The sequence below is a fragment of the Amblyomma maculatum genome, unplaced genomic scaffold (genome assembly GCF_055883805.1).
Source record: "Amblyomma maculatum isolate TAMU_Amacu unplaced genomic scaffold, ASM5588380v1 scaffold_50, whole genome shotgun sequence".
Classification (NCBI taxonomy): domain Eukaryota; kingdom Metazoa; phylum Arthropoda; class Arachnida; order Ixodida; family Ixodidae; genus Amblyomma; species Amblyomma maculatum.
In genome coordinates, this window is record NW_028146775.1 from 403,811 (window position 1) to 430,827 (window position 27,017).

Consider the following 27,017-nt stretch of genomic DNA (forward strand, 5'->3'; position numbering starts at 1 on the left):
AGAAAGTGGCGAGAAGACCACTGGATGCATGTTGAGGAACATGCGGCACAGAGAGTGACAGGAATACTGTGCATGTACGTTGTTCCTCAAATAGTATGCCGTATTTACCTCGAATGCGGGGCCTATAAAGTGCCTAAAGGCACGTTTTTAATGTCGGTGCACGCCATCGCTCTTAGCGAGAACGACCCACGCAATTCGTGTATCACGACATCGAACCTTGCAAACTCGGTCTTCTTCACTTACTTGGTATTTTATCTAATTCCTCGAATAGAAAAAAGACAGAATTGTACACGGGCAACGTTCAAGCCGCCAGAATGTTGTCATAGAGCCCAAGCAAAAAATACTCGGCTACAGACAGCATCCTGATATAGTCCATTTGGCGTGATGAAGCAAATAACGGCAACCAAACTCAAAGTGAAACCTTTACTTTATTTCAAACGATACCCACAGAGAAAAATAAAATAGGTAGACTAGATTAAAGTGGGTAAATGAAAAGAAAATCTCGAAATAAATATTCTTCTTTATTTACTAGAACCGTTCATTAAAGCTCTTATAGAAATTATTTTGTTCTTTTTCTAGGTAGTAAACAGCAACCAAGACCCTACAAATGCATTTTTTATTATATTGAATTATGACTGAATCAAATACATTACAATTATGAGCGCTATGAAGATGATTGCATAGCACAAAAAGGCATTTATGCGCAAAAAAGTATTCAGCACATTCGATGTACGCCGCGGTGAAACATTTGCCAAGAATATACGCTTTGCATGTTTTGAATAAGAGAGATTTATTTACATATACACACACTAAGATGCAGCTGTTTCTACCGACCTGCATGGGCTAGCATTTCGGCACTTTGCTTGGCAGTTACTTATTACTGTCTCTACTGGTACTTGCAGACCGGCCTGCTGGAGTGTTGCTAGAAACTGCTGGGCAGATGATGAGCAGTCGAGCTGGCCGCCTTCTTTTATCGCAGACCACCGCACTCTAAATTCGTATAGTTGTTGCCGTCCGTCTGAAAGCATAAACCGTTCCTAATTACAAAACGAGAAAGAGCACATAATAAAATCCATGCTAAGTAGTAATTGCCACAAGTTTTATCCCATTACACGTGATTGTACCATTTCAACCACTCGGACAATCATTACATTATATTGTTTTATGCGATCTCCGAGTATCGCATAAAAATCTCAACTCGGTTCTATAACAACGTTCTGAGCTATTTCCGCTGTTCTTCCTTTCCCTTTATCATTTTGTGTTGTCGACAATGGCTTTGTCGCTCGGCGCATTAAAAATGTGTGGTATACGCCGTGCACTATAGAGATTGAATTCTCCTGCATGTTATATTAGACACGTGCTCCGCCATGTCTTGTGCTCATTCATATTCAAGGAACCACAATAACAAAATGGTCACTAAAACATTTCTCATCAAGTGTTTGGTGCGAGCACAGGCAATCTCGACCATTTTGTAAATTACACAATCTGCGTGGCGTGGCAGAGTACCACACTGGTGACTTTCTGCTGGTAGCACCATGCGCGACAAAGCCATAAAATGGTGCGTGGACTAGCGTTGTAATCTCATTTTCATCTCTTTGTAAGCTTGTGGACCAATGATTCCAGTGCCGTAGGAGACTGCAATTCTCTATTGTTCACCCGATGTTTTAATTATTTGTTGGGGGCTGTCCTGTTTACTATTCTACCTCAGCCTCCCTTATTCTTATGTTTTGGGTTTTGTAGGTCTGCCTATCTTTCCATACGTTATTTTTCATTCTTATATGACTGTTGTTTTACTGCTGCTCCCTTCTTTTCTGGTTCTGGTTCCTGCTTTTGTTTCATTTGCAGGTCTGGGTGCTACCTTCTGTTTTGTTTTTTTTTTTGTTTTTTTCCTTTTAATTCTTCTTTAAGCCAGCGTGGACCACCTTGCGACACGGACCTCATTTTTTTTTGTTATACCTTGTTTCGCTTTTAAAAAACTGTTTGTTTTTTTATCTCGAGCTTTTGCTCCCTTATATTTATTTTTAATTGGTTTTAAACCTGGCAAAGCTTTTAGTGGTCCGGGCTTCCTCTCCTTTTTGTGTTTCTTTTCTCAGTTCGAGAGGACGAATAAAATGGTAAATAAAAATGGCATTATAGTTTTGCACTTCAAGCACTGTATATATAAGTGGTTCTGCCAGAGGTACACTTGGTGACATTTCTGTTGTCTGGAAGGGGACCAATGCATGTAAGCAGAGAACAAAAATATTCTGTATTCTGATTTCCGACTCAGGGACAAGCTAGCCTTCTGCAAGGTGAGAAGTTGGTTCTGACTGCTCCGATACCGCAGGATATACCCAAAGGTAGTCAGAGATGTCAGCCCACCTACAATGTGTCGTCTCTTTTTCTCTTTCGTCCAAGGTCGCCCCCATTCTCCCACTGCAAGAGGTTTGAGGATGCTAACAATTGGTTCGCTAGTTTTCACGCGCTGTCTGCCGTCACTAATATGACGGCTAGCGGAAGCTGAGGAACATATACTTAACGCTGAAAGGCTCGGCCAAAACATGCTCCGATAATCATGAGGGTTCTTTCTAAAGCTAAATGCATTTTTGCGAAAATGCATTTAGCTGCCGCTAATCTCGTAACGGTCCTGACTACTTTGGCTACTGTAGAGATCAGTATAATACACTTCGGCTACTTTGACTATCTTGTCCATATTCGTAATGAAGTTTCCCGCCTTGTCCCTTAACGCATACATCTGATTTTTGCCCAAGCCCAATTTCTTCTTCACCACTTTAAGGTTTCCCTCATTCTTTAGAGCATGCTCAAATTTTTCCACGTTATACTTCCTTATATCGACCACTTTGCTCTTATTGATTAAATTTGATATATCTGTCAATTCTATCTGGTCTGCTGGATTTGAAGCTTTCATACTTTGGCGTTTTTTATTCAAATTTTTCCTCTCCTTAGACAGCTTACCGGTACCCTCTCTTGCTCTCCTACGCTCTACTTCTATAGCGCACTCAGTAATATCTCTTAAATTATTGTTCAATGTTTCTAGGCTAATGCCTGCATCCTCGGTTAGAGCTGAATATCTATTATGTAGCGAGATACTGATCTCTTCTGCCCTCCCCCTCACCGCTAATTCGTTGATGGACTTCTTTCTTACCAATATGCTCCGTTACCACTTCAAATTTAAACTAATTCGATACCTTACCATCCTGTGGTCATGAATCGCACTTTCCCGATTACCTCTACATCCTGCATAATCGCCGGGTTAGAACACTGTAGGAAGTCAATTTCATTTTTAGTCTCCCGGTTAGTACTTTTCCATGTCCATTGCCGGTTCTTCCGTTTGCTGAAGAAAGTATTCATGATTCGTAAGTTATTGCGCTCTGCAAACTCAACTAGTAACTCCCCCTTTTATTCCTAGAACTGATGCCATAGTCACCCACTGCCTGGTCTCCTGCCTGCGTTTTTCCTACATTGGCATTGAATCGCCCATTAGTACAGTATACCGCGTCTTTCCATTCCGCATTGCCGATTCGGCATTTTCGTAGATTTCAACCGCGTGGTCATTATGACTATATGTAGGTGCGTAGGGCTGTACAACCTTTAGTTTATACCACTTATTAAGCTTAATTACAATGCCTGCCACCCTCTCAATAATGCTATAAAATTCACCTATATTTCCAGCTATATACTTATTGACAAGGAAACCTACTCCTAGGTCTCGCCTCTCAGGTAAACCTCGATAACACAGTACATGCCCATCCTTCAGTACAGTATATGCATCATTCGGCCTCCTAACCTCACTAAGCCCTATGACATCCCATTTCATGCACTCTAGTTCCTTTCACAGCCTTGCTAAATTAGCTTCACTAGCTAAGGTTCTAGAGTTAAACGTTGCCAGGGTCACTTTCTAATGGCGGCCTGTCCACCGGGTCCAGGAATTCTTAGCAACCCCGCTGCGTCACAGGTTTGCCCGCCGCCGTGGTCAGCTGAGTGTTTTATAGGACTAATCATGAGAGGTTGCGTCCAATTACTGCACCAGGGTGGCCAACTCCTGTTCTGGTGACGGAGTTCTTTGCTCAAGGTGTTCGCCAGCATCAGCTCGCACTCCAAACCTGTTTATGCAATTCCATCGACACGTGGTTTTTTTTTCTCTTTAATCTGGTGGAGAATTGCGTGGCACCGTCATTCGAATCATGGTCCTTTTGCATGCGAGACGGATGTTCTACCTCTACGCCACTGTATGCTGCTGCAGAAATACGCGCGTGTAATTCTATCATTGAGCGGTCATTCCAAACGCTCGACAGCGTTTTCTCACTTGTTTCTCGTGCAATCCATTTCATCCTGATGAACTGAAACCCTCCGTTGCACCAAGTCAGCACAGTCTCCAAAACATTGGATTATTAAGGATTTTGAGAGCAAGCAGTTTTTCTTAGGATACAAATAGATGTATCAGAGTACGATTAGTTTGGCACCCCCTTTACAGCCATAGCCACAAATGATGCACCAATATACCAGAGGCTACATCAAGGCCTGCACTGAGAGACAAAAAGTATGGGATGAAACTTTGGACAAGCTCTGAAAAGGATTTCAGAAATGCATATCTTTTTATATCTTGCAAAACTACAATAAACTAATCAAATAACGGTAGATCTGTTCACGCTTTGTTTAAGGTTACTTTGAATTATCTGCGTCAAATGTAACCGACTAAAGTTTCATGGCCGCGGTAATTACTTTCTGCGAGCGCTGGTCAAATTTCGAACCACATTACTGCTATGACCATTATAATCTTATATCAGTAACAGTACCTTACAGCACCTAATGGTTCCCACATATAGTGCTTTCCTAGACAGCTGGACTTGCGCAAGCAAAGGCAAAGGCGTCATGATAGCTCGGCAAGTGCTGTCCTCTTTCCTATTCTAGTCACAAATTCAGGTCTTGTGAGATTTTCACGGATCAAAACATAGGTTATATAGCTAAGTATGGACTACTTTGGTGCCATCTACACCGCCCTTTTAAGTTAAACGTCTCTAAATGTTCCTAAACTTTTATACTCACCGCCACTGCCAAGCCTCACCGTAACAATGGCACATGTATTGTCATCACTCTGCCAGTCGATAACTTCAGTGGTGTATGCATTTTTACCTGCACCTGTAAGCAAAGTATGACCAATTTTAATACAAGAAACAAATGCATCCTTCCTTGCATGGTTCACCCTTGTCCTATATAAGCACCTTTTTGGTCCATGTTTAAGGTGGTCACTCTTCAGAAGACAAGCGAAGAGTTCTTTCTCTCAAAATATTTTACGGGTTTTGCTTCAATTGCCACACACCCACTGTTATTTTACAACAAAATACTTGTGGTCCCGTCGGTACTGAGCTCAGGAGCGGGGGCAAAATGTACTTGCAAGCTGGTATTTCTCAGGCGCCAAAAATGAGTGACATGATTTAACACACTATTTATTTTCCTGCTACATTAACGAACTAATCAATACTCCATTAATATACTCTCATTCAAATCGCAGGATTCAAGTGTCCGATGTATATGTCGCTGTAGACTCTAGATGATAAAAATGTCTGAGTGAAGCGTATATCAGAAATGACCTGTTTTCTTTTCAACTGCGGTCCAAATGTGTACTAAAATTATCTGTATTCTATCCCTGTGATATATTAAAAGAGTATATTCCCATCAATACTTCCTACGTAAAGAATGCTTCATTGCACTTCATTGGTACACTTAGTTGTTACCGAAAATGCAGTTATTACTATTTAGAGAAAACATACAGACAGGACTTATGACTCACTATACTACATGGACATGGACAGGTAAAAATGAAATCCACAACCAACAACAAATGCAAAAGGAACTTAGGTTCACATGGTGACATCCTCATTAGGCATTGTAATAAAAACGCTAGTTGGTTATTACATCATTACAAGTGAAAAGATAAAAGAACAAGGAACAATAAAATAAACGAATAATATCGATATATATATTGTGAGACAGCACTTTCACAAACGTCTGTTCTTTTTCGGAACCAGCTGGCACATAGCGCGCGACGCTCCGAGCAGCAGTCAGCGATGATGATGATGATGATGATGATGATGGATCTATACAGATGAAAGAGGTGAAAGTTCACGCGCTGCGCTCACACAAATCCCCCCGACAAGAGAGCGGCCAACCTGGCCGCTGATTACAGGGATGAGGGACGACGGGCATAAGGCTTCATTCGCGAGACGTGGACGATCTCTTCGGAGCGACGACGTCGATCTGCGACGGTGTGCGAGGGAGTAACGTGGTAGTCCACCGGAGACGTTTGTTGGAGTTCTGTATAAGGGCCAATGTAACGATGGAGGAACTTCTCACACACGCCAGGAATGCGGATTGGTGTCCACAGGAGAACTTCATCACCGGGGTAAAAGGAGGGAGTTCGATGGCATTGATCATACAGGGCTTTGCGTTCTTGTTGAGCATGTTCAGTGTTCAAACGGGCAAGTTGGCGACACTGGGCCATACGAGTGGCAAATTCTTCGCTCAGAGATTCAGACGTAGAGGGAGCAGAGAAGAAAGTAGTGTCGAATACTGTCAATGGTTGACGGCCATAAACTAAAAAGAAAGGGCTATAACCAGTAGTGCACTGAACAGCGGAATTGTAGGCTTAGGGGACGAAAGGTAAAACATTGTCCCAGTTCCGGTGATCAGGAGCGATATACACGGATATCATGTCGGACAAAGTGCGATGAAACCGCTCGATGAGTCCGTTGGTCTGAGGGTGGTAGCTAGAAGAAGTCTTATGGACGGTGTTGGCTGCGCGCAGTACTTCCTCAAGGACTTGAGAAAGAAATGTCTTTCCACGGTCGCTAATGAGAATACGAGGAGCACCATGACGCAAAACTATCGCACGCAGGAAAATATCGGCGACTTCAGAGGCGGCACCGGAGCGAAGAGGTGCGGTTTCAGCGTACCGCGTTAGATGGCCGATGGCAGTGACAACAAAACGGTTGCCATCTGACGTCAAAGGGAGATGACCAAACAAGTCAATGGCGACCGTGTCAAAAGGCACAGATGGGCAAGGTAGAGGTTGCAGTAGGCCAGCAGGAGGGAATGTTGAAAGCTTGCGATGCTGGCAAGATGGACATGATGAGATATATTTGGCGACGCTGGCAGAAAGCCCAGGCCAGAAGTAGCGGCTCTTGATACGATCGTAAGTTTTAAAGTGGCCTAAATGTCCAGCAGTGGGGTCGTCGTGGTAAGCCTCCATAATTTTAAAACGAAGGGAGCGAGGGGCAACGGGTACCCAGCGTTGACCCGTAGGGTGATAAACGTCGCGGTAAAGTGTTCCATGGTGAAATCGGAACCGACGAAGCTGACGGCGCAAGCGACTGTTCTGGACAACTGATTCTCCACGGAGGCGAGCGATGATTGTGCGGCAGTAAGGGTCAGTCAGCTGCAGGGACGAGAAATCACCATTGTTCTCGAGTGGAGCTGTAGCGATGGGTGCAACATTCAGGTGGCCCGCAGAAGGCTGACTCGGATGGCAGGAGGGAGAGGAGACCGTATCTGGGCCCGCGTCAGTAGGTAGCAATGGGCAGCGGGAGAGGGCGTCAGCGTCGAGGTGTTTTCGCCCAGATTTATAAGTGATGGTGAAGGTGTATTCTTGAAGACGTAGCACCCAGCGACCCAGTCGTCCCGATAAGTTCTTCAGCGAAGACAGCCAACAAAGTGCATGATGGTCTGTGACAATGGTGAAGTGGCGGCCATACAAATAAGGTCGAAATTTTTGAACTGACCAAACAGCGGCGAGGCACTCTTACTCGGTAATAGTATAGTTACGCTCAGCTGCAGTAAGCGTACGACTGGCGTATGCGACGACTTGCTCTTCAGACACTGCGTTGCGTTGCAAGAGAACCGCGCCAATACCGTGGCCACTGGCGTCTGTGTGAAGTATGGTGGGCGCGTCAGCGTCAAAATGGCGAAGCACAGGAGTGGAAGTGAGTGCCTGCTTGAGAGCTTTGAAGGCGTCTTCACATTCAGTGGACCAGGTGTAAAACACTTGGGAAGACACGAGCTTGTGTAACGGGGCCGCAATTGTTGCAAAGTTCCGAATAAAACGGCGGAAGTAGGAGGCTAAGCCAAGGAAGCTGCGAAGATCTTTCTGACGTTGGGGCCGAGGAAAACTAACGACAGCCGCAATTTTTTCGGGATAAGGCTGGATTCTTGCCTTACTGACGACATGACCGAGTACTTTGATGGTCTTACTGGCAAAGTGGCATTCCTTGGTATTCAGCTGAAGCCCCGCCTGGGCAAGGGACGTGAGGACTTCAGTGAGACGCTGTAAGTGCTGAGCGAAGTTTGACGAGAAGACAATGATGTCGTCGAGATAACATAGACATGTTTTCCATTTCATGCCGCGAAGCACGGTATCAATCATGCGTTCAAAGGTGCACGTGGCCGGCGCATTGCAGAGTCCGAAAGGCATCACGTTAAATTCGTAGAGACCGTCGGGTGTAGAAGAGGCAGTCTTGTCCTTGTCTGCATCGTGCATAGGAATTTGCCAGTATCCCGAGCGGAGGTCGAGACTGGAGAAATACTCAGCGCCTTGGAGACAGTCTAATGCGTCATCAATACGAGGCAAAGGGTAAACATCCTTGCGCGTGATCTTGTTAAGTGCCCGGTAATCCACGCAGAAGCAGACTGAGCCATCTTTTTTTCGAACGAGAACCACAGGTGAGGACCAAGAGCTCGTGGATGGCCGGATTACATTTCTAGCAAACATGTCAGCAACTTGCTCCTCAATGACTTTGCGTTCTTCGGCTGAAACGCGATACGGCCGTCGTCGAACAATAGCAGAGCCGTCCGTCTCTATGCGATGAGAGGTGACGGAGGTCTTCCCTAACGCTGAGGCGCACACATCAAAAGACTCTCGGTGCCGCATGAGGACGTCTAGCAGAGCTGTGGACTGCTCGGATGTAAAGTCAGGGCTGATGGCGGCTGCGAGCGCAGAAGATGTCGGAAATGGACGCTTGGCAGCAGGCGGTGGTGCACTGGAAAGTGTGTTGAGGGGAATGGTATCGCCGTCAAAAATAAACCCAACTGTGGCTCCTCTGGGCAGTAAGAACGGCTGGAGAGTTGTATTGAGGGCCGCAACCACCGCGCAACCACGGGTGAAGGAGGGGAGGCACGAGGCAAGAGCTAGGCCGTCGGAGGTCCACCGAGGAGCGGGCATAACGAAGGCCTCGCCATCGAGAAGGTAGTCCAATGCCACGATGATCAGCTGCTCGCGTTCTGGGGGCAAAACGAAAACTGCTGCGAACACGTGTGGTGGCGGACAATCAGAAGTCGGTAATACATCGGGGTCCGCAAGATGAACAAGGCGCTCACGGCAAGAGATGAGGGCGGATGCCGACGACAAGAAATCCCACCCCAAGATCATGAGATGAACGCACGTGGGGAGCACAATAAATTCAATATGATGCCGCTGGTTATCGATGAGGACACGTGCTGTGCATTGGCCGGTGGGAAGAGTTCCATTAGCTCCACGAAGTGGCGTACCGATGTATGGCGTTCGAACTTTTCGCAGATGAGAACACAAAGAGAAATGCTTGACGGAATAAGCGGCGCCGGTGTCGATGAGGGCCTCAACGTACAATCCTTCAACATTCACTACTAACATATTCGACGGTCGCCCAGGAGGAATTGTAGATTTCGAACTCGAAGCAGCTTTCCCTCCAAAAACTGCTTCGGTTAGTTTTCCGTTATAGGTTGGAAGGGTTGCGAGGCAGGACGAAGCGGTGACGTGCGGCGAAAAGGCGAAGGCGATCGGCGTCGGGAAGAACGCGAGGGCCGTGAAACATTGGTGGAATTCGGAGGAGAGGAAGAACGCCGGTAAAAGTCTGAGTAGGGCAATGTAGAATCATCAGACTGGCGCAAGCGGGGACGTTCAAAGGGAGCATAACCCCGTTGCTCGTCTTGCTGACGGCGGCGACAGACACGGGCAATGTGGCCACGTATCCCACAATAGTAGCACACAGGGCGGGAGGGGCGCCAGGCTGTAACAGGACGGTGCACTGTAGGATATGCTGCCATGCCAGCGCCGTGACCGCACACGGGTGCCGAACAAGTCGGGGAAGGCGGGATGGGTTGACGTGAAGTAATCTCGGCATAGGTTGGTAAGGGATGTTGGGAGGCGATGGGAGGCGGCGAGGGAGGTTGCGAGGCAATGGGAGGTGGGGCAGGTGCCACAGTGCAGTTGAAATTCGTCAATTCATCCTTGACGATGCTGCGCAAATTCACCGTTGCTGGCGGAAGAGTTGGAGAAACAGCAGAGGGGTTGGTCAGGCCGTAGAGCTCCTCTCGGATCATGGTGCGTATTAGGGACCGCAAATTACCATCTATGAGGGAGCCGCCATCACTGGGGTCTCGTATGAGGCGGCACGACTGTAGCTGGTCCAGACGCTGACATGTGGATGTGATGTCAGACGGACGACGGATTTTTAACCACGAATGCATTGAAAGCAGCAGTGTTGATGCCCTTAATTAAGTGGCGAACACGCTCAGATTCAGGCATAGCAGCGTCGACACGTCGGCAAAGGGCCAGAACGTCCTCGATATACGACGTATAGGACTCGCCGGGCTGCTGGAGACGGGCTTCAAGTTTTTTTTTTTTTTTGCCTGCTCTGAGCGGCCAGCCGGAGTGCCGAAAATTTTCTTTACCTGGCCCATGAATGTAGGCCAGTCACTGATGTCATCCTCATGATTGAGGAACCAGGTTTTGGCGACGTCAGCCAAGTAGAAGAAGACGTTTAGAAGTTTATGAGCGTCATCCCAGCGGTTAAACGTACTGACCCTGTTGTAGTTGTCGAGCCAGTCGTCGACATCTTCACCGCGAAGGCCAGCAAAGATTTGGGGATCGCGCTGGCGGCTGGTGACTGTCCAGGCAGGGGCAGCCGCATTAGAAGCAGGAGACGCCGGGGGTGAGCGAGCACCGTTGCCCTCATCCATAGCACAGGACCGCGGACGCAAGCGAAGGCCTGAACGGAGCTCCAGGGAGAACGGTAAGTGGGTCTAAAGCGAGAGGTGGGGAATACGAATCGCACCTCTACCACTTGTGAGACAGCACTTGCACGGCGGTGGCGTAGCGGTAGAACATCCGCCTCGCATGCAAGAGGACCGGGGTTCAAATCCCGGTGCCGCGCAATTCTCCACCGGATGAAAAAAAAAATCCGCGTGTTGATGGAATTGCATAAACAGGTTTGGGGTGCGACCTGATGCCGGTGAACACCTCCGGCAACGCACTCCCTCACCAGAACAGGAGTTGGCCACCCTGGTGCAGTAATTGGCCGCAACCTCCTATGATAAGCTCCATAAAACCCCGGCCCTCAGTCACCAGCGGCTGCGGAACAACTGACCACGGCGGCGGTCAGACCTGTGACGCAGCAGGGGGTGCTAAGAAAGCCTGGCTCCGCTGGACAGGCCGCCATTGGAAACTGACCCTGGCAACGTTTAATGCTAGAACCCTAGCTAGTGAAGCTAGCTTAGTAGTGCTGTTAGAGGAACTAGAGGGCATGAAATGGGATGTCATAGGGCTTAGTGAGGTTAGGAGGCCGAATGAGGCATATACTGTACTGAAGGATGGGCATGTACTGTGTTATCGAGGCTTACCTGAGAGGCGACAACTAGGAGTAGGTTTCCTTGTCAATAAGTATATAGCGGGTAATATAGATGAATTCTATAGTATTAATGAGAGGGTTGTAGGCATCGTAATTAGGCTTAATCAGCGGTATAAACTGAAGGTTGTACAGGCCTATGCACCTACATGTAGTTATGATGACCAGGCAGTTGAAAGCTTCTATGAATATGTAGAATCGGCAATGCGAAAAGTAAAGACGCAGTATACTGTACTAATGGGCGATTTCAATGCCAAGGTAGGGAAAAAACAGGCAGGAGACAAGGCAGTAGGTGACTATGGCATTGGTTCTAGGAATAGCAGGGGGGAGTTACTAGTTGAGTTTGCAGAGCGCAATAACTTACGAATCATGAATACCTTCTTCAGGAAACGGAAGAACCGGAAATGGACATGGAGAAGTCCTAACGGAGAGACTAAAAATGAAATCGACTTCATAATGTGTTCAACCGCCGCCATTATGCAAGATGTAGAGGTAATCGGGAAAGTGCGATGCAGTGACCACAGGATGGTGAGGTCCCGAATTAGCCTAAATCTGAAGAAGGAACGCAACAAATTAGTAAGAAAGAAACCCATCAACGAATTAGCGGTGACGGGGAGGGCAGAAGAGTTCAGGATCTCGCTACAGAATAGGTTTTCAGCTCTAACTGAGGATGGCGACATTACCCTAGAGGCAAGGAATAATAATTTCAGAGATATCATTACTGAGTGCGCTGTAGAAGTAGGCGGTAGGATAGTTAGAGAGGATACCGGCAAGCTGTCTAAGGAGACGAAAGATTTGATTAAGAAACGCCAGAGTATGAAAGCTTCCAATCCAACAGACCAGATCGAACTGGCCGAGATATCAAAGCTAATCAATAAGCGCAAGGTGGCGGATATAAGGAAGTATAACATGGAGAAAATTGAGCATGCTGTTAAGAATGGGGGAAGCCTTAAAGCGGTAAAGAAGAAATTGGGCATAGGCAAAAACCAGATGTATGCGATAAGGGACAAGGCGGGCAACGTCATCACTAATATGGAAAAAATAGTCAAAGTAGCCGAGGAGTTCTATACAGATCTCTACAGTAGCCAAAGTAGTCAGGACCGTAATGAGATTGGCGGTAGGGAAAAACAGTCAGACATTCCACCAGTGACGAAGGACGAGGTCAAGAAAGCACTAGAAACTATGAAAAGGGGGAAATCAGCTGGAGAGGATCAGATAACTACAGATTTGCTGAAGGACGGGGGGGATATTGTGCTAGAAAAACTGGCCACCCTGTATACGCAGTGCCTGGTGTCATCGACGGTACCGGAACCATGGAAGAATGCAAACATTATCCTCATTCACAAGAAAGGGGACTCTAAGGACCTTAAAAATTACAGACCAATCAGCTTACTGTCTGTTACGTATAAGGTATTTACTAAGGTAATCGCTAATAGAATCAGGACAACCTTAGACTGCAATCAAGCAAAGGATCAAGCAGGGTTTCGGAAACGGTACTCTACTATCGATCATATCCATACCATCAATCAGGTGATAGAAAAATGCTCGGAATATAACCAGCCCTTATACATAGCATTCATTGATTACGAAAAAGCATTTGACTCAGTTGAAATCTCGACGGTGATGAAGGCATTGCGAATTCAGGGGGTAGACGAGCCGTACGTGAAAGTTCTGGAAGATATATATAGTGGCTGCACAGCAACCATAGTTCTGCATAAAGAAAGTAACAAAATTCCCATAAAGAAAGGTGTTAGGCAAGGAGACACAATCTCCCCAGTACTATTCACAGCTTGTTTAGAGGAAGTATTCAGAGACTTGGAATGGGAGCAGTTAGGGATAAGGGTAGATGGAGAATACCTCAGTAATCTGCGATTTGCTGATGACATTGCCTTGCTGAGCAACTCGGGGGATGAACTGCAAATAATGATTGATGACCTAGACAAGAAAAGTAGAAAGGTAGGCTTGAAAATCAATATGCAGAAGACTAAGGTAATGTTCAACAGCCTCGGGAAGGAACAGCAGTTTACATTAGGTAGCGAAATACTGGAAGTAGTAGGCGAATATGTCTACTTAGGACAGGTAGTAACCGCAGATCCGGACCACGAAAAGGAAATAACAAGAAGAATACGATTGGGATGGAGCGCATTTGGCAAGCACTCGCAGATTATGACTAGCAGCTTACCGGTATCGCTCAAGAGGAAAGTATACAACAGTTGCATCTTGCCTGTACTCACCTATGGGGCTGAAACGTGGAGGCTAACCAAGAGAGTTCTACTTAAATTGAGGACAACCCAGAGGGCTATGGAACGAAAAATGGTAGGGGTAACATTAAGAGATAGAAAGCGTGCAGAGTGGGTCAGAGAAATAACTCAAGTTACCGACATTCTAGTGGAAATTAAGAAGAAGAAATGGACATGGGCAGGACATGTAGTGCGAAGAGAGGATAACCGATGGTCGCTGAGGGCAACAAACTGGATTCCAAGGGAAGGAAAGCGTAGCAGGGGGCGGCAGAAAGTTAGGTGGGCGGATGAGATTAAGAAGTTCGCAGGGGTCAATTGGATGCAGCTAGCACAGAACCGGGTTAAGTGGAGAAATATGGGAGAGGCCTTCGCCCTGCAGTGGGTATAATCAGGCTGATGATGATGATGATGATGACTTGCACAAACGTCTGTTCTTTTTCAGAACCAGCTGGCACACAGCGCGCGACGCTCCGAGCAGCAGTCAGCAATGATGATGATGATGGATCTATACAGATGAAAGAGGCGAAAGTTCACGCGCTGCGCTCACAATATATATATATATATATATATAGAAACTGTTGCAAAGCCAGACGAAACGAGTTGCAGGCTGCTGATAATACTGCAAACAGCAGCAGGCTTATGAAATACGAATCAACGTTCAAATAGCCACCAAACATACCTATCATAACAAAGGCACGCAATGAACATTATAAGTAATCTTGGTAATCATTAGATTGTGAAAATTTCTCGGTGGCACTGAAGAACCCTTAAAACCGATAAGGCAAAAGCCCATAGGGCTACTTCTACTAAAGTGTTTATTTGGCAGATGTGTTTTTTTTTTCGACATACTAAGAGAATTTATTTACACGCCTTCCCGTCGCCAGATAGGAAGGACTTTGTACCTGAAAGTGCCTCGTCCCACAGTCGCACATAACCCATCAACCTGTCATCATTCATCTGAAGTGCCGGGCAAGACCCTCTCGCCCTCCCTGGTGCTGAGGGAGGATTTTGATTCGGGGCGAAGGTACTAGCCGGACAAGGGCCGCGCTGCGCCATGAAGGCGGTCACGGTAAAGGGGCTTCTTTCCTGTCCTCGGAAGAGAACCTCGGCTTACGGCAGTCGCATCGCGCGGGTGAGACGTCTCTGCAGGATTCGAGGTCAGAAGCTCCACTAGCCGCGATGGCGTGTGCTCGTGGAGACTGCTTGGCTTGGTCTTTGTGCTGCCGGCAGATGACATGCGGCAGTGGTTGATGCGCGGCTATGGCCGCCAGCGCTTCCTTTCGCACAAGCGAGACAAGTGAGATTGTTTGGTTTGTTTCAGTGCCTTCTGTCAGTCAAAGGTAGAGCGCATGTAAAGCCCTGTACTTAGTTGCCGTGTTTGGAAACTCGAAGTAGACATCTCTGCCTACGCGCTCTTGGAAGCGCTGCAAGGTTCTTGCATAATCTTGTCTCTGCAAGCAAATAGTCACCATTGCGAAGTTGTCAGCAGATGCGTCGACTGCGCTGTAGTACAATACAAAGCTCTGCTGCTCATCTGGGTCCCAGGTCCACTCATGCGCTTTATGCCTCGCATATATTTCAGTTCTTGTATCACGAAAGTCGGAATATACTTAGGGCATGCTGAAATGGCCTCACCAGGACAATAGCACAGGCATATACACTCACCTTTTTCGATTGCTTCTGTATTTGCTTCGCTTCGGCTCACTGGGGAGAAATAAAATGCTTGTGTTACACATAACTGCCCTAAGTAATCATAAACACATATCAGCTTTCTGTGTGTGTTTTTTTTTTCACTACACGCGTGAAATATTCGCGCAGTGTTTTCAAAACAATCATTTTATTTACATTAGTCAACATAGTCTTGAGATATCAGGCGTAAAAATCTCTATATTTTATACACTGCCTAAACACTCTTAAACACATCCCACTAGACACTATCATCAATGAGGAAGAAAAGTAAGTTTAACGAAAAAATATGAAGCTGACATCCATGGAAAAAATCTGTTCCCATCCTTTGATCCGCAAGTGAAAGCTGACATATTATTTTATTTCACGACACGAGACTGCTAGTTTGTACGCACAAGTGCAAAATAATCTGTAATAAAATACATTTCCTACAGCGTTGCTTCATTTTTGAGCTGCGTATGCATACGTTTTTTTTTCTTCTGTGCTTCGAAATAAGACTGTCAACGTCAAAGCTTCTTTTGAGTATACTGAGCGCGTGCTTTTTTTTGTTTTTTATTGTGTACCTTTCTGAGCAGAAAAAGCGAATTTTTCTTTTTGATATTTGAGGCTCTCCTTCCGCTATACACTGATTCGATAAGATCCTGAACCCAGTCAGGTACAAGAATGCACGTTTTGGACACAACCCTTTAGTCATTTGTATGAGGAACTGAAAACAAACTTCAAACGTCATACATTGTTAAAGAGATACCTCACGTATCCTTAATGCGCAATTTAACGTCGTTAAAGAAGGCAGGGTTAATTTGGTATTTGATGTGTATTTATTTATGCCACTTGTCTACGAACAATTGCTGTGCCCTTGGCGTCTATCGGTACTTAAACGCTGTTTGTCGGTGTTTTGTTGCGATAACCTGAATGACCTGAATGAGCTGTAAGCCCAAATAAATGTTGGCGTGTTGGGTATCATGTTTTAGTTATACAGGAACCACATGCTCCAGAGTATTAGCTCTTAAGATATCGAAAAACTAAAACCAAATGCGAGTGTCGTTTTCCCGACTGATAAAGCGTAAATACATGCATAGAACACAGCTTTTAGGTTCTGAACTAAGAGATTACTGCACTAGAAAATGGTAGCCTGTAGGTGTAGGCAAGCTTCTCAAGACACAATTTTGCCGTCATTAATTTCCTCTTTTGCTACCGGACTTATGTCAATATAGCCACAAGGAGACGAATAAATAAAATGTACTGAGAACAATGATATAATATTTTCCTCGGGGCTCGAAAAAGAAGTAACTATAAGAGCAGCCTGCAAAGCGAGAAATTTTAGGCCATATTCAAGAAACATTGCACCGTTCAGTATATCCATGAAAGGTTAAGAAATGTCGGCGAGTCTAGAATCGTGACCACTATGAACCTGTGAAGTCTCCTATCCGTAGTTGCGATTCTGTGAAGCACCGCAAAAACGAAAAGACCAGCCGCGAGACGGCTCCAACGCCCGACCTCGCGTTATTAATAAACAAAAAAGACAGGTGGTGGTCATCGCATGATTGGGTTTTCTCAACGTTACGGTCTAGAGCCACTGGATAATTTTCACAGTACCGCAAAGGTAGCCGTTGGAGTCATTTTCCTTCTAGACGGCCAGGCTCGGCCGCTGCTTGTATGCCAAGTGACCGTCATCGCAGGCTTAAAACATTTTTTAAGCTCAGCAAAACAGGAAAGGCCTGACACGTTTATTCACAACAGTTCCAGCACTAATTGTGCCGTCTGTAGTCACCAATCGAGTCACCAATCGAGTGGAAACAATAAATGTGTGGGTAGATCGACGAAACCGGTAGGTCACCTGCAATCGCAAATCCCCGGCCGTATCGATCCCCTCGTGTTCTACACGCAGCGTTTTGGTGTTACAGTATTATAAAATGACTGTGTGAAAGAGCTAGCCTGCGAAGATCTCAGAGACGTGTGTATATTGGTATGTCATGGAGAATGCCGCATGTCGACGCCGCTGCGCCAGACATCAAGAACAGGGTGCGGAATTTGATTACTTGATTACGTACGCTCTGAAACAATGGATCGCATTGTATAGGCGACACAGAGTGAAGCAGAGGGTTCACCGAGACAGCGTATCGTAATGCCTTTAAAAGTATCAGCATCATTTACATTGCTTTCGCTGCGTCAAGAACGCCGAGTAGGCTGCCTTGTTGAAATGCATTTGTTTGTCTTCTTTCGAAGCGCCGCCGTTGATTGAAGAAAAAGTAACGGTAATGAGCTAGTCCCGCTCATTTTCATGGTGGAAGAAAATTAGGTTTGCTATATCATCTTTATTTGCGTGGTTTCGAAGATATTGTACTTTTCGTTTTCTTGTTTGCACCACTGATATACGTTCCACCGCCATCCCTTAGTGCCGCTCATTTGTTAGAACCTCTTTAATTATCTGGCGTCAGAAATCTGTACGAAATAGTACATTGCTTTCATATGTGATGGAGACGCACTGGCCAAAAGTTACCAGTTCAGAACGCAAAACAAATCTATTGCGCCAGGTATTGTTATCAATGTAAAATTATATACTAATCTGTACCAGTATGCTGGGAGCCGCAGGAGCAATTAACTAGAAATATATAGCTAATAAATGTGTGAAGCTAAATTTCAGGTACACCCATAATAAGAATAAAAATTAAAAAAGAATGATGTGGGCGCACATCGATTCGCACACAAGTAAGCGACCAGATGCATACAAGAGCAGAGTATGAGTATTTATTGCCAACTGAATATAGATTTATCTCTTACCAGCCGACGAGATATTTCATTAAGGTAGATTGCGAAATTTCACGACTAAAGTGCACGCGGCTTGTGCGGCACCCTGTTTTGGATTCCAAAAACGTGTTCCGATCACGCGTACTGTGCGCGTGATCCTGCGCTTCTTTTGCAACTAAGTAAACAAAAATTGGAGGATCTCTTAAATGTCTCTTAAGAGGAGAGCGGTGAAAGTGACCTTTTCTCTCCTAACCATTTCCTTTCAATCAATGGCTGCTCATTGTAATCATTATCACTCATCGCTAAGAATTTTACTTGTTTCCGACAGTTGGGGTCATTCAAGTCGTCGTTCCGCATGTTGGTCATTTCGTAGTCATGATTAGTCATGCCTAGTCATTGTAGTCATTACCAATCATCACTAAGCACTTTCCTTATTGCCAATCAGTTGTCATTAAAAGTCGTAGTTTAACATATCGGTCATTAAAACTCATTTTAGGTCATTATTAATCTTCATCAATAGTCATTAGCATTAGCCTTTAACTGTATCGATGTCTGTTTATAACTCATATTCATTACCTGTCATTATCAATCATTTCCGTTCTTAATCTCCCTCCTCATATGTCCGCTATTGGCGAATGACACATCAGCGCACAGATGCGACGCACATATCACGCGCATAGATTTTCGCTCCATGAGCCTAGTATGGCTTTCGCCTTACAATGTCAAACTAGTGAAGTATCAAAACTCTCACAAAAGAGCTTTCTGTGATATCACAAATGTTTCCAGGCCGATTCTGTGAACTCACGCTAACCGCTGTTACAGGTGAATTGTTCTTTCCGGAAAAAAAAAAAGCCTTTCCTGACTCATTCCTTTTGCCGCACCCAAAAGCGCAGCAACCAGGCATGCTACCTTTGTCTCTGTGCGGCCGAAAGATTCCATCTGCTTCGACGAACATAAATTAAGATGGAGTCCAAAGACAGACTCCTCCCGCGCCACTAATGTATCGCGGGTAGAGAAAGATGCGCCATTTGGCGAGATAAATGAATATCAAAAAAAGAATTCCGAGCGCACGCTTGGAAGGGATACGGCGACTCGAAGTCACGTGATCCGCATCAGCAACAAGGCAGGCCAACGGCACGCAAAAAAGTAATGCGGTACTGTGAAATTTTCCACTGACGTATGGAATGGAATGGAATGGAATGGAATGGAATGGAATATAGGAGCGTCCCCTTTCAAACGGGATGGTAGCAGATGCTACCATGCTCGTTTTTTTTTCTATATCTTAATTATTGTGCTATATCAGTCATCTATACCATCATTCTATTTATTGAAGCTTTGTTTCGACAGTACTGGCATTATGTTACTTTTCTGCTTCCTCTGAACAGCGTCACCTGCGACAAAATGCGGAAATATTGTTACAACGAAGAATTCTTATGATGTAGTTGCTTCCTTCATGAAAACGTTCTCAAGGCAGATCCTAAGTTTTATGCTTTATGAGAGGAAGACCGCCTGATGTGCCTTGCTTGAAGAAAACTTTCATCTGCATTTTTCCCATAATTAACGTCATTATGTAGTACTAATGAGGAGAAGAGTATGTCTGGAAGCCTTTTTTTTTGTAACACTATGTCAAAACTTCCTAATTAAAGGTTTTCAGAGCTGCGACACGTTGTTGCTTGCCGTGACCGCTACTGCGGTTTATTAAAGAAAAAAATTTCTGCACTTGCACTAATGAAGGCGTGATCGCATTCGTACATTTGTACCTTTCACTATATTTGTACGATGCTTTTGTGCTGTAAAACTACATATCCCATCCCTCTTCCTCTACCATTGAGGGCATTATGTGTGCACATGAGTTAAAATCGCCGAAACAGCTACAACCATCCTACATCATATATTGCTAGTCTGCTTGCATCCCTACTAAGACAGACCTACCCTAAACGGTGCCCTCGCGAAAAAGCAATCATTTAGTCTCCAGCCTCAATTTCTGTCATCTGCAAAACCCGACCTCGGCGGCTGCGTTTCGATGGAGGCAAAACGAAGAGGCGTCCGTGTGCTGTGCGATGTCAGCGCACGTTAAAGATCCCCAGGTGGTCGAAATTACTCTGTAGCCCTCCACTACGGCTCCTCTTTCTCTCTTTCCACTTTCACTTCCACCTTCCTCCCTTCCCTTACGGCGCGGTTCAGGTGTCCACAGAGCAAGTGTGACAGATACTGCGCCTTTCCCTTCCTGTCAACCAACCAACCAAAGTCACACATATAGTCTTGACAAACAACTTACGTCTACAAAAATGAGAAAGTACTCCCTAGAAGTTGTGAGAGATAAGTGGTCTTCGCAACTCTGCAAATCTTTATCAAGGTGAAACCTCTCGCCGAACTTTCAAGCATGTAGCCGTTATTCTGAAAGCTGCCATATACGTACCAGCTGAGCATGAAAGCTATGAAGAGCGGCCTGTTCATCGGCTGCAGAAAAATAAAGGTATTCAAGGTAGCCTTCGCTTAATATCGCTTCATGTACACGCCTCGGGATATAACGAGCTTTACCGCAGACGGATTATAATATACGAAAAAATACATTGCAGTAGCAAGCAGGATATTCTGGTCTGAAAGAAAACCGCGCCGCGCATATAACCAAATGTATTCGTTGTACTAAAAACAATTTTTGAGTAACAATCCCTTCTATGCAGCAAGTTGGCTTCCCACGCCCTTGTGCAGAAATGCTCAATTCCGCACTGGAATTGAGGAAAGGTTTTCAACCTATGGTTTTCTGTTATGGCCCCCGTTAATATAGATATGCCGTTTCTGTTATCGATCGGATGTAAAGCAGCTTTTCCACGTTTGGTGGCGCTCCGCGTTATCTTAACATCCTATTTGCAGTTTTGCTTACTTGCAATTTGTTTATCTGGCTTTAGGCATATTGGCCCGGCCAACTTTGTAATCTCAAAGATACATCGGACTTTCTTCGTTCCTGTACAATCTCTTTATGCGAAAATTCAATCTGTTTGTCTAGGCGAACACTGAATACTATCAAATTGGGCTTCTCGGTCTGCCTAGGTCCTTTTTTTTCTCATGGTACCTATATTTACCACGAACCCTTACTGATTTCTCCCTGGACAGCCCAGCAAGTTAAGCTGTGGCTCGACGAAGGGACAGAACATTTACTTTCCGAACGCTCAGGATCTTGACAAGAAAACCAAACGCTGCGCTAGGCACTACGAGGCGTCGACTCTCGCGTGCCGAAAAATAGCAACCTCATCAGGGCGCCAACCCATACATTTTGAGCCCCGAAGAAATTGAACTCTCCGGAAAACATGCTGTGTGGTTAGTAATTTTTCAGTCGGCCGTGTACCTGCTCTTTGATTTTTGAGGTAAGGACCAGTCAAATAGCTGTTTTCCGAAAATAGGATACTTGAACTTGTTTTGAATGCCAGACTTAGAAATGTAGCCCGAAAACACAAAGGAAAAGAACAAATACGCAGTTTGAAAACGTTTCTAAAGTGCGTCCTTGTTTTTCATATTTCATGGCTTTACAGCTATACTTTAAGGCTGCATATTTCATCTTTAATGCCTCACCGCGCTGATGAATGGAGCCAAGTTTAGCGCTGTTTTCCTTTAAACTTGTTGACTTTGGTGTTGTTTCTCTAACATTCTTGGCAACAAACAGTCATTTATGTTAAGAATATAGAAGATAGTCTTTGACAAACCATCTCATTCAACAGCAATACTGCAGTGACTAGTAGTTGAGCAAACAAAGCGTTCAACTTCGTCGAATCTGTCTCATGACCACCTCGAACTGTTTTAAAGTATCCTAGAGGTATCAAAAGCACTTTGTTACTACATCAGCCCTGCATATTTAGATGTTCTCAAATGTGCATAATTTAGATCTAGGTATGTCAGCAGGCAGCGAGCTCGCGCAGTTGTGGTATGGAAAGTTTGTAGTTTGTATTCGCCACGCTGTCTTTTGAAACCGCGTATAGGAAATCTTCCTAATAATTTACATCACTTCAGGCACTTTACAATGCGCGGAGTTCGCACAACCAACAAAATGTCGCTGTGCGATGCCATCACATTCAGACGCATACGTATCTTTAAGCAATAAAAAATGTTTCGATAATAGAAGTACTACAATACCTTCAGAATTATTTGAAGAATATTTTCTACCCTCTTAATATAGCTATATACAGTGCGACCATCACTAACGAAATCAAGAAACAAAAACATGATAGGAAACCAGCACTCGCCTCAGACATTGATCGTCGGTTGCAGCTCTAGCTTTCGCACGTCACTTCAATTAAGTGCAGAATAAAAATACTACTATAAATACATAATAATAAAACTCGCCTCCTTACAAAAAGCAGGGGTATACGGTCCTTATGATAATCCCCCCAAAGTGTTCTACACATTGTCTCTATTAGTTTTTACATCTTTTAAACTAAGCCTACCATAGCCTCTCATGCATCTTAATGCAAATTTCATAACAGATGGAGCACCTGTGCTGGTCAGAAAATGAGGGGACACAGTTTAAGCATGACTGTAGCACACACTAAAAAAACTAGCAGTCATGCTGATGTTGAAAGGATAAATGCAATATAAGTACGAAGTTTATGCATGCACCCTCATTTTGTTGTACATTGTTAGTCCGTTCAACTCGCTTAGCTCTATCCCTAAGAAACTCCTGACCGCATGCTTAACGCGACTACACAACGAAAGGATGACTTCAACGTTGAATATCAACATTTGTTGTCTTATAAACCACATTTGCTCAAAATAGCCATTCAACTGTAGCTCTGAGAACCTTCTGTCCGTGACCAAAAAAACAACAGAAGGAAAGCTGGAAATGGTGGGAACCTACCTTGGTACGTTTTCATAGCGTTATATCCATTACCTTCAGCTCCATAATTTTCAAATATTCCTTTAAGGTTTTCAACGTGCCATCTCAAATTCGATTCAAGCCTAAAGAAAATAAACAATCATCGTAAAGTATAAAATTCACCACATGTCAACAGCTCGAACACAGTCGCAGAAACATAAATAAGAACGATTATCAATCTTGTGGCAGTGAATACTAATAGCTAGCTTGTAGAAATAGACAGATGAAGCGCGTATGCTCGATTTATTTCATTGAGTTTTACGGCAGGTTTTTTCATCATCTAAGTGATAAAATGTGGAACGTACGTGACAGAAAATACAATTTACGCGACCAAAGCTTAATAACTATGATGACTAAGCTTAATAACTATGACACATTGAATCTCCAACATGTGTTCCTTGTTCGTTATGGGGCAGCTCGGTGGTAGTATGAAAACCGGGAGTCTTTCCTAGCAATGCAGAAGAGATTCACTAAAGAGCTGCTGAATCATTTCGCGTGCGTCGTGCGGAAAGGAAGGACTGAATTTCTCCTTCAATCCAAAGATAGCTTCCCAATGAGTTCATCTTGGCCTACGTTAATAAAGCGGCTCTATCTCGGCGCCGACACTAACATAGCCAGAGATGAGGGGAATTCATTTCGTTAGGCGTTGAGTGGCTTTTCTCAGGCGTTGTCAGAAATTTTAAAAAAGCCGTGTCCAAAATTGAAATGAAAGCATCCATAATGGAGAGGACTATTGAACCCCGTATGTGGCAATACATTCGACTACTTGAAGCTGTATGAGCAAACCTCTACGACGACTGATCTTCGAGCGGGGACAGCCCTCGTAGCCTTATTGGCGAAGTTGTCCGAGAAAAATAAATTTCGTAACCACTCCGGAATCTGCACGACAGAATTTCACAACCTTGAGTGTTGTGGCTGCACACGGTACATCGCGCGTCTCTTGTATAGCATGGCCTGGACTCAGGCTGCACAGTGCAAATTTCCGTTCCTTGGCGCGCGTTTGTTGCAGGGGTCCTACAAGTGCTGGATTGGACGGTACGCCGTTCCTCCCGTCGTTTCTCGTTTGTTCTCGTTATCATTATCAGCTAAATGCACCGTCACTATCATCGCTACTATCATTATTACTATCCCTAATCGCAGCGTCACTGTCATCGCTAATATTAACCTCATCCTAGAGAAGGAGAAATATCATTCAGTTGGGTAAAGCGTACGGCTAGGGTAAAGCGTTCGGCTAGGTTACTGGGTGAGATCATAAGCAAGGATAAGCACGGAGTTCGGCCACACCAATAGAAAAGAGCTGCGATTACAGATTTCACATTCTTCTGTCAAGTCAATAACTATTTAAAAATACACAATTTGGTACTTTTCCGCGTCATCTAAAGGAGGAAAAAGGGCACTTATTCCCACGTATTTCCCCTGAACCAGCCTATCGATTGGTTGTTATCTTTTATTTGTCTTGTGGCCAGAAGAATACTATTGTGAATATTTTTTCAAGATTACTTATTATTAAGATAGTTTCATTCAGAAGCATACTATACTAGTATGCATGTATTATTTCCGAATTAAGAGGTTAATTTGTTCTTACATGCTTAATTAATAGATCATAGATTTCCTCGCAAAGGTGCTCTTTCAAATTTAAGTTTGGTTTTGACTTTCGGCGTTTAACGTCCCAAAGTTACTGGGGCTGTGTGGTACGGTGTAGTGGAGGGCTCCGGAAATTTAAACCACATGGAGTTCTTAACATGCACTGACATCGCAAAGCACATGGGCGCCTTGCTTTTCGCCTGCATCAAAAAGCGACCGCCGTGGCCCCTATCACGTTTCGGTCACCCTCTACGCGACAGCTGTTGTAGCATGTTTCACCTGCGTCCACTGCAACCGAAGGGAGTAGCATTGAAGAGCACGACTGGCTATTTATACACCTAATATCCATGCATCGGAAAATAGGAGATTGGAAAACAACGGACAAATCAGTTGACCGAGCTCTGTACATTTCATAGAGATATACTGGGCTTAACTCTTTGGCTTCATGCGGTTGTTGTACACCTCCTCTCAATCATTATCCACCTGATAAACGATTATTACTCAATAATTTTCACCGACATTAGCACTATGCCTTTATAGAAAAACATTAGAGACCCCTATTATATGTTTTGCTTATGGGAGATTGCTTGGGCCTCCAGTTGTGTGTCCTAAAACGACCTTAAGTACGACCCTTGTCCGCTCATCTCTAACAAAGCGCACAAACGGATCGCTGTGCAAAGCTAAAGCTGGCGGTATTCTCGGAGTATTCAATTATGTGAATTTTAATGGAATAACACGAATGCATAAAAATGCACCCCGCACATTTTCAGTAATTGATAAAATATTCCTACTGCAAGAAGGTTTGTTCCTGCAGCAAAATAATGTCAGGATGTTCATTGGAGTTTTAAAATAGCGAATATATTCACGCGCTTAATGCTTCACATCAATATCGGATAGGCGCCTCTTCTACAGCAGCTCTGTTTCAAGAATGCACTGTTCAGATTTCATGTCAGTGTTGACACTTTTTTCCGCGCTTTATGACCAGCAGTAAGCAAGACTGTCTTGCTGAGGATATGTACACGCTAAAGCAAGGATTCCAGTTTGTCCTAATAACTGTGCTCGACGCCATCGGGGCAGCCTTTGCCACTATTCGAAATCCGGTATAGCGAAAACAAGATTACAATGTCTGAATGCATTACTGTACTCAATGAAATGAAATCCACGTGCTTTGACAAATCCCTGGTAACTCCAATGAGCACCAAACGTGATCTTATAAAGGGATGAATTTCAATGAAACCCATTAGCTTTCTGCTTAACGAACCATTCATTTTTCTCTGGATAAAGTAATTTCTCTAGAATTCGTATTATACGAACATTCTTCTCGATTATTAGCAGATCGCAACATTTTAAGTCATTAGCTCTGCAACTTGAAATCGCTGCATCCGTCATAACACCCAACAATGAAAAAGTAACAAAATTACGATTGTCACATGTACTCTGGTCGTGCACACGCATTGAACGTGTGAGGACAATTGTACTGGTTCCAAAGTAGGTGTCCTCAGTTCCACGTGACATTGTCTCTAGAACCCACCTACCAAATTTAAAGGAGCGTGGTCGTTTAGTGTCCTGCTTCTAGAAATTGCAAGCAGAGAATGAACCATAGTGAAAAGGACGACCAAACAAAGCACTACAGAGCAATAAGACCACGCATAGCAGCACGGGAGCTTCGCGTGCATCAGAAGACAATCAAAGGCTTCGACTTGACAAAGGGTGATGTTGCGTTACAGGCGTAATCCCTGTAAGATGATGCAATCACTTACACACGACTCCGGAACCTAACTGAACACGTTAAGGAGTAACTACTTCCTTTCATCAATACACAATGGTCGGAGGGAACTTGCCCCCCGGAAGCGAGGTCCTCAGCCATTGGTAAAATTGTAAAACCTGACAAGCCTATGGCATTTCAAAACCTTTGTCTCCTCTCTGTCACTCCTTATTTGGGTAAAACTACACAATGGATAGTGTTCCACAGATTTAAACTACATCTGAAAGAGACATCATTTCTTCCCTATAACCAGAGTGACATTCGCCCCCAAGTATTTACTCAAGATCTATCTCTGCTTCAGCATATATTCCTTTCCCCTTCCTCTTCCCAAGTTCATGCCCGGGTCAGAGTAGATATGCGAAAAGCACATAATATATCCCACAATAATATAAGAAACTGAGTGTGGGTCCAGTCTCTATATGTACATACCCAACTTCCTCAAGCATCGCACTGTGTGTTTCCGCATAGCAGGC

At 44.6% G+C, this 27,017-nt stretch overlaps 1 protein-coding gene across 1 annotated transcript in view; it reads right to left on the reverse strand.

The window, feature by feature from the left end:
* Positions 1-693: 693 nt before the first annotated feature.
* LOC146170775 (uncharacterized) overlaps positions 694-27,017 on the reverse strand; it is a 42,590-nt gene continuing 16,266 nt past the window's right edge. The window contains exons 4-7 of the mRNA XM_084586790.1: positions 23,178-23,278; positions 15,560-15,598; positions 5,047-5,139; positions 694-1,018 (exon numbers count right to left, since the gene is read on the reverse strand). Of these exons, the coding sequence (XP_084442916.1) occupies positions 810-1,018; positions 5,047-5,139; positions 15,560-15,598; positions 23,178-23,278 (442 nt within the window). The 3' untranslated portion in view covers positions 694-809. The remainder of the gene's footprint in view (positions 1,019-5,046; positions 5,140-15,559; positions 15,599-23,177; positions 23,279-27,017) is intronic.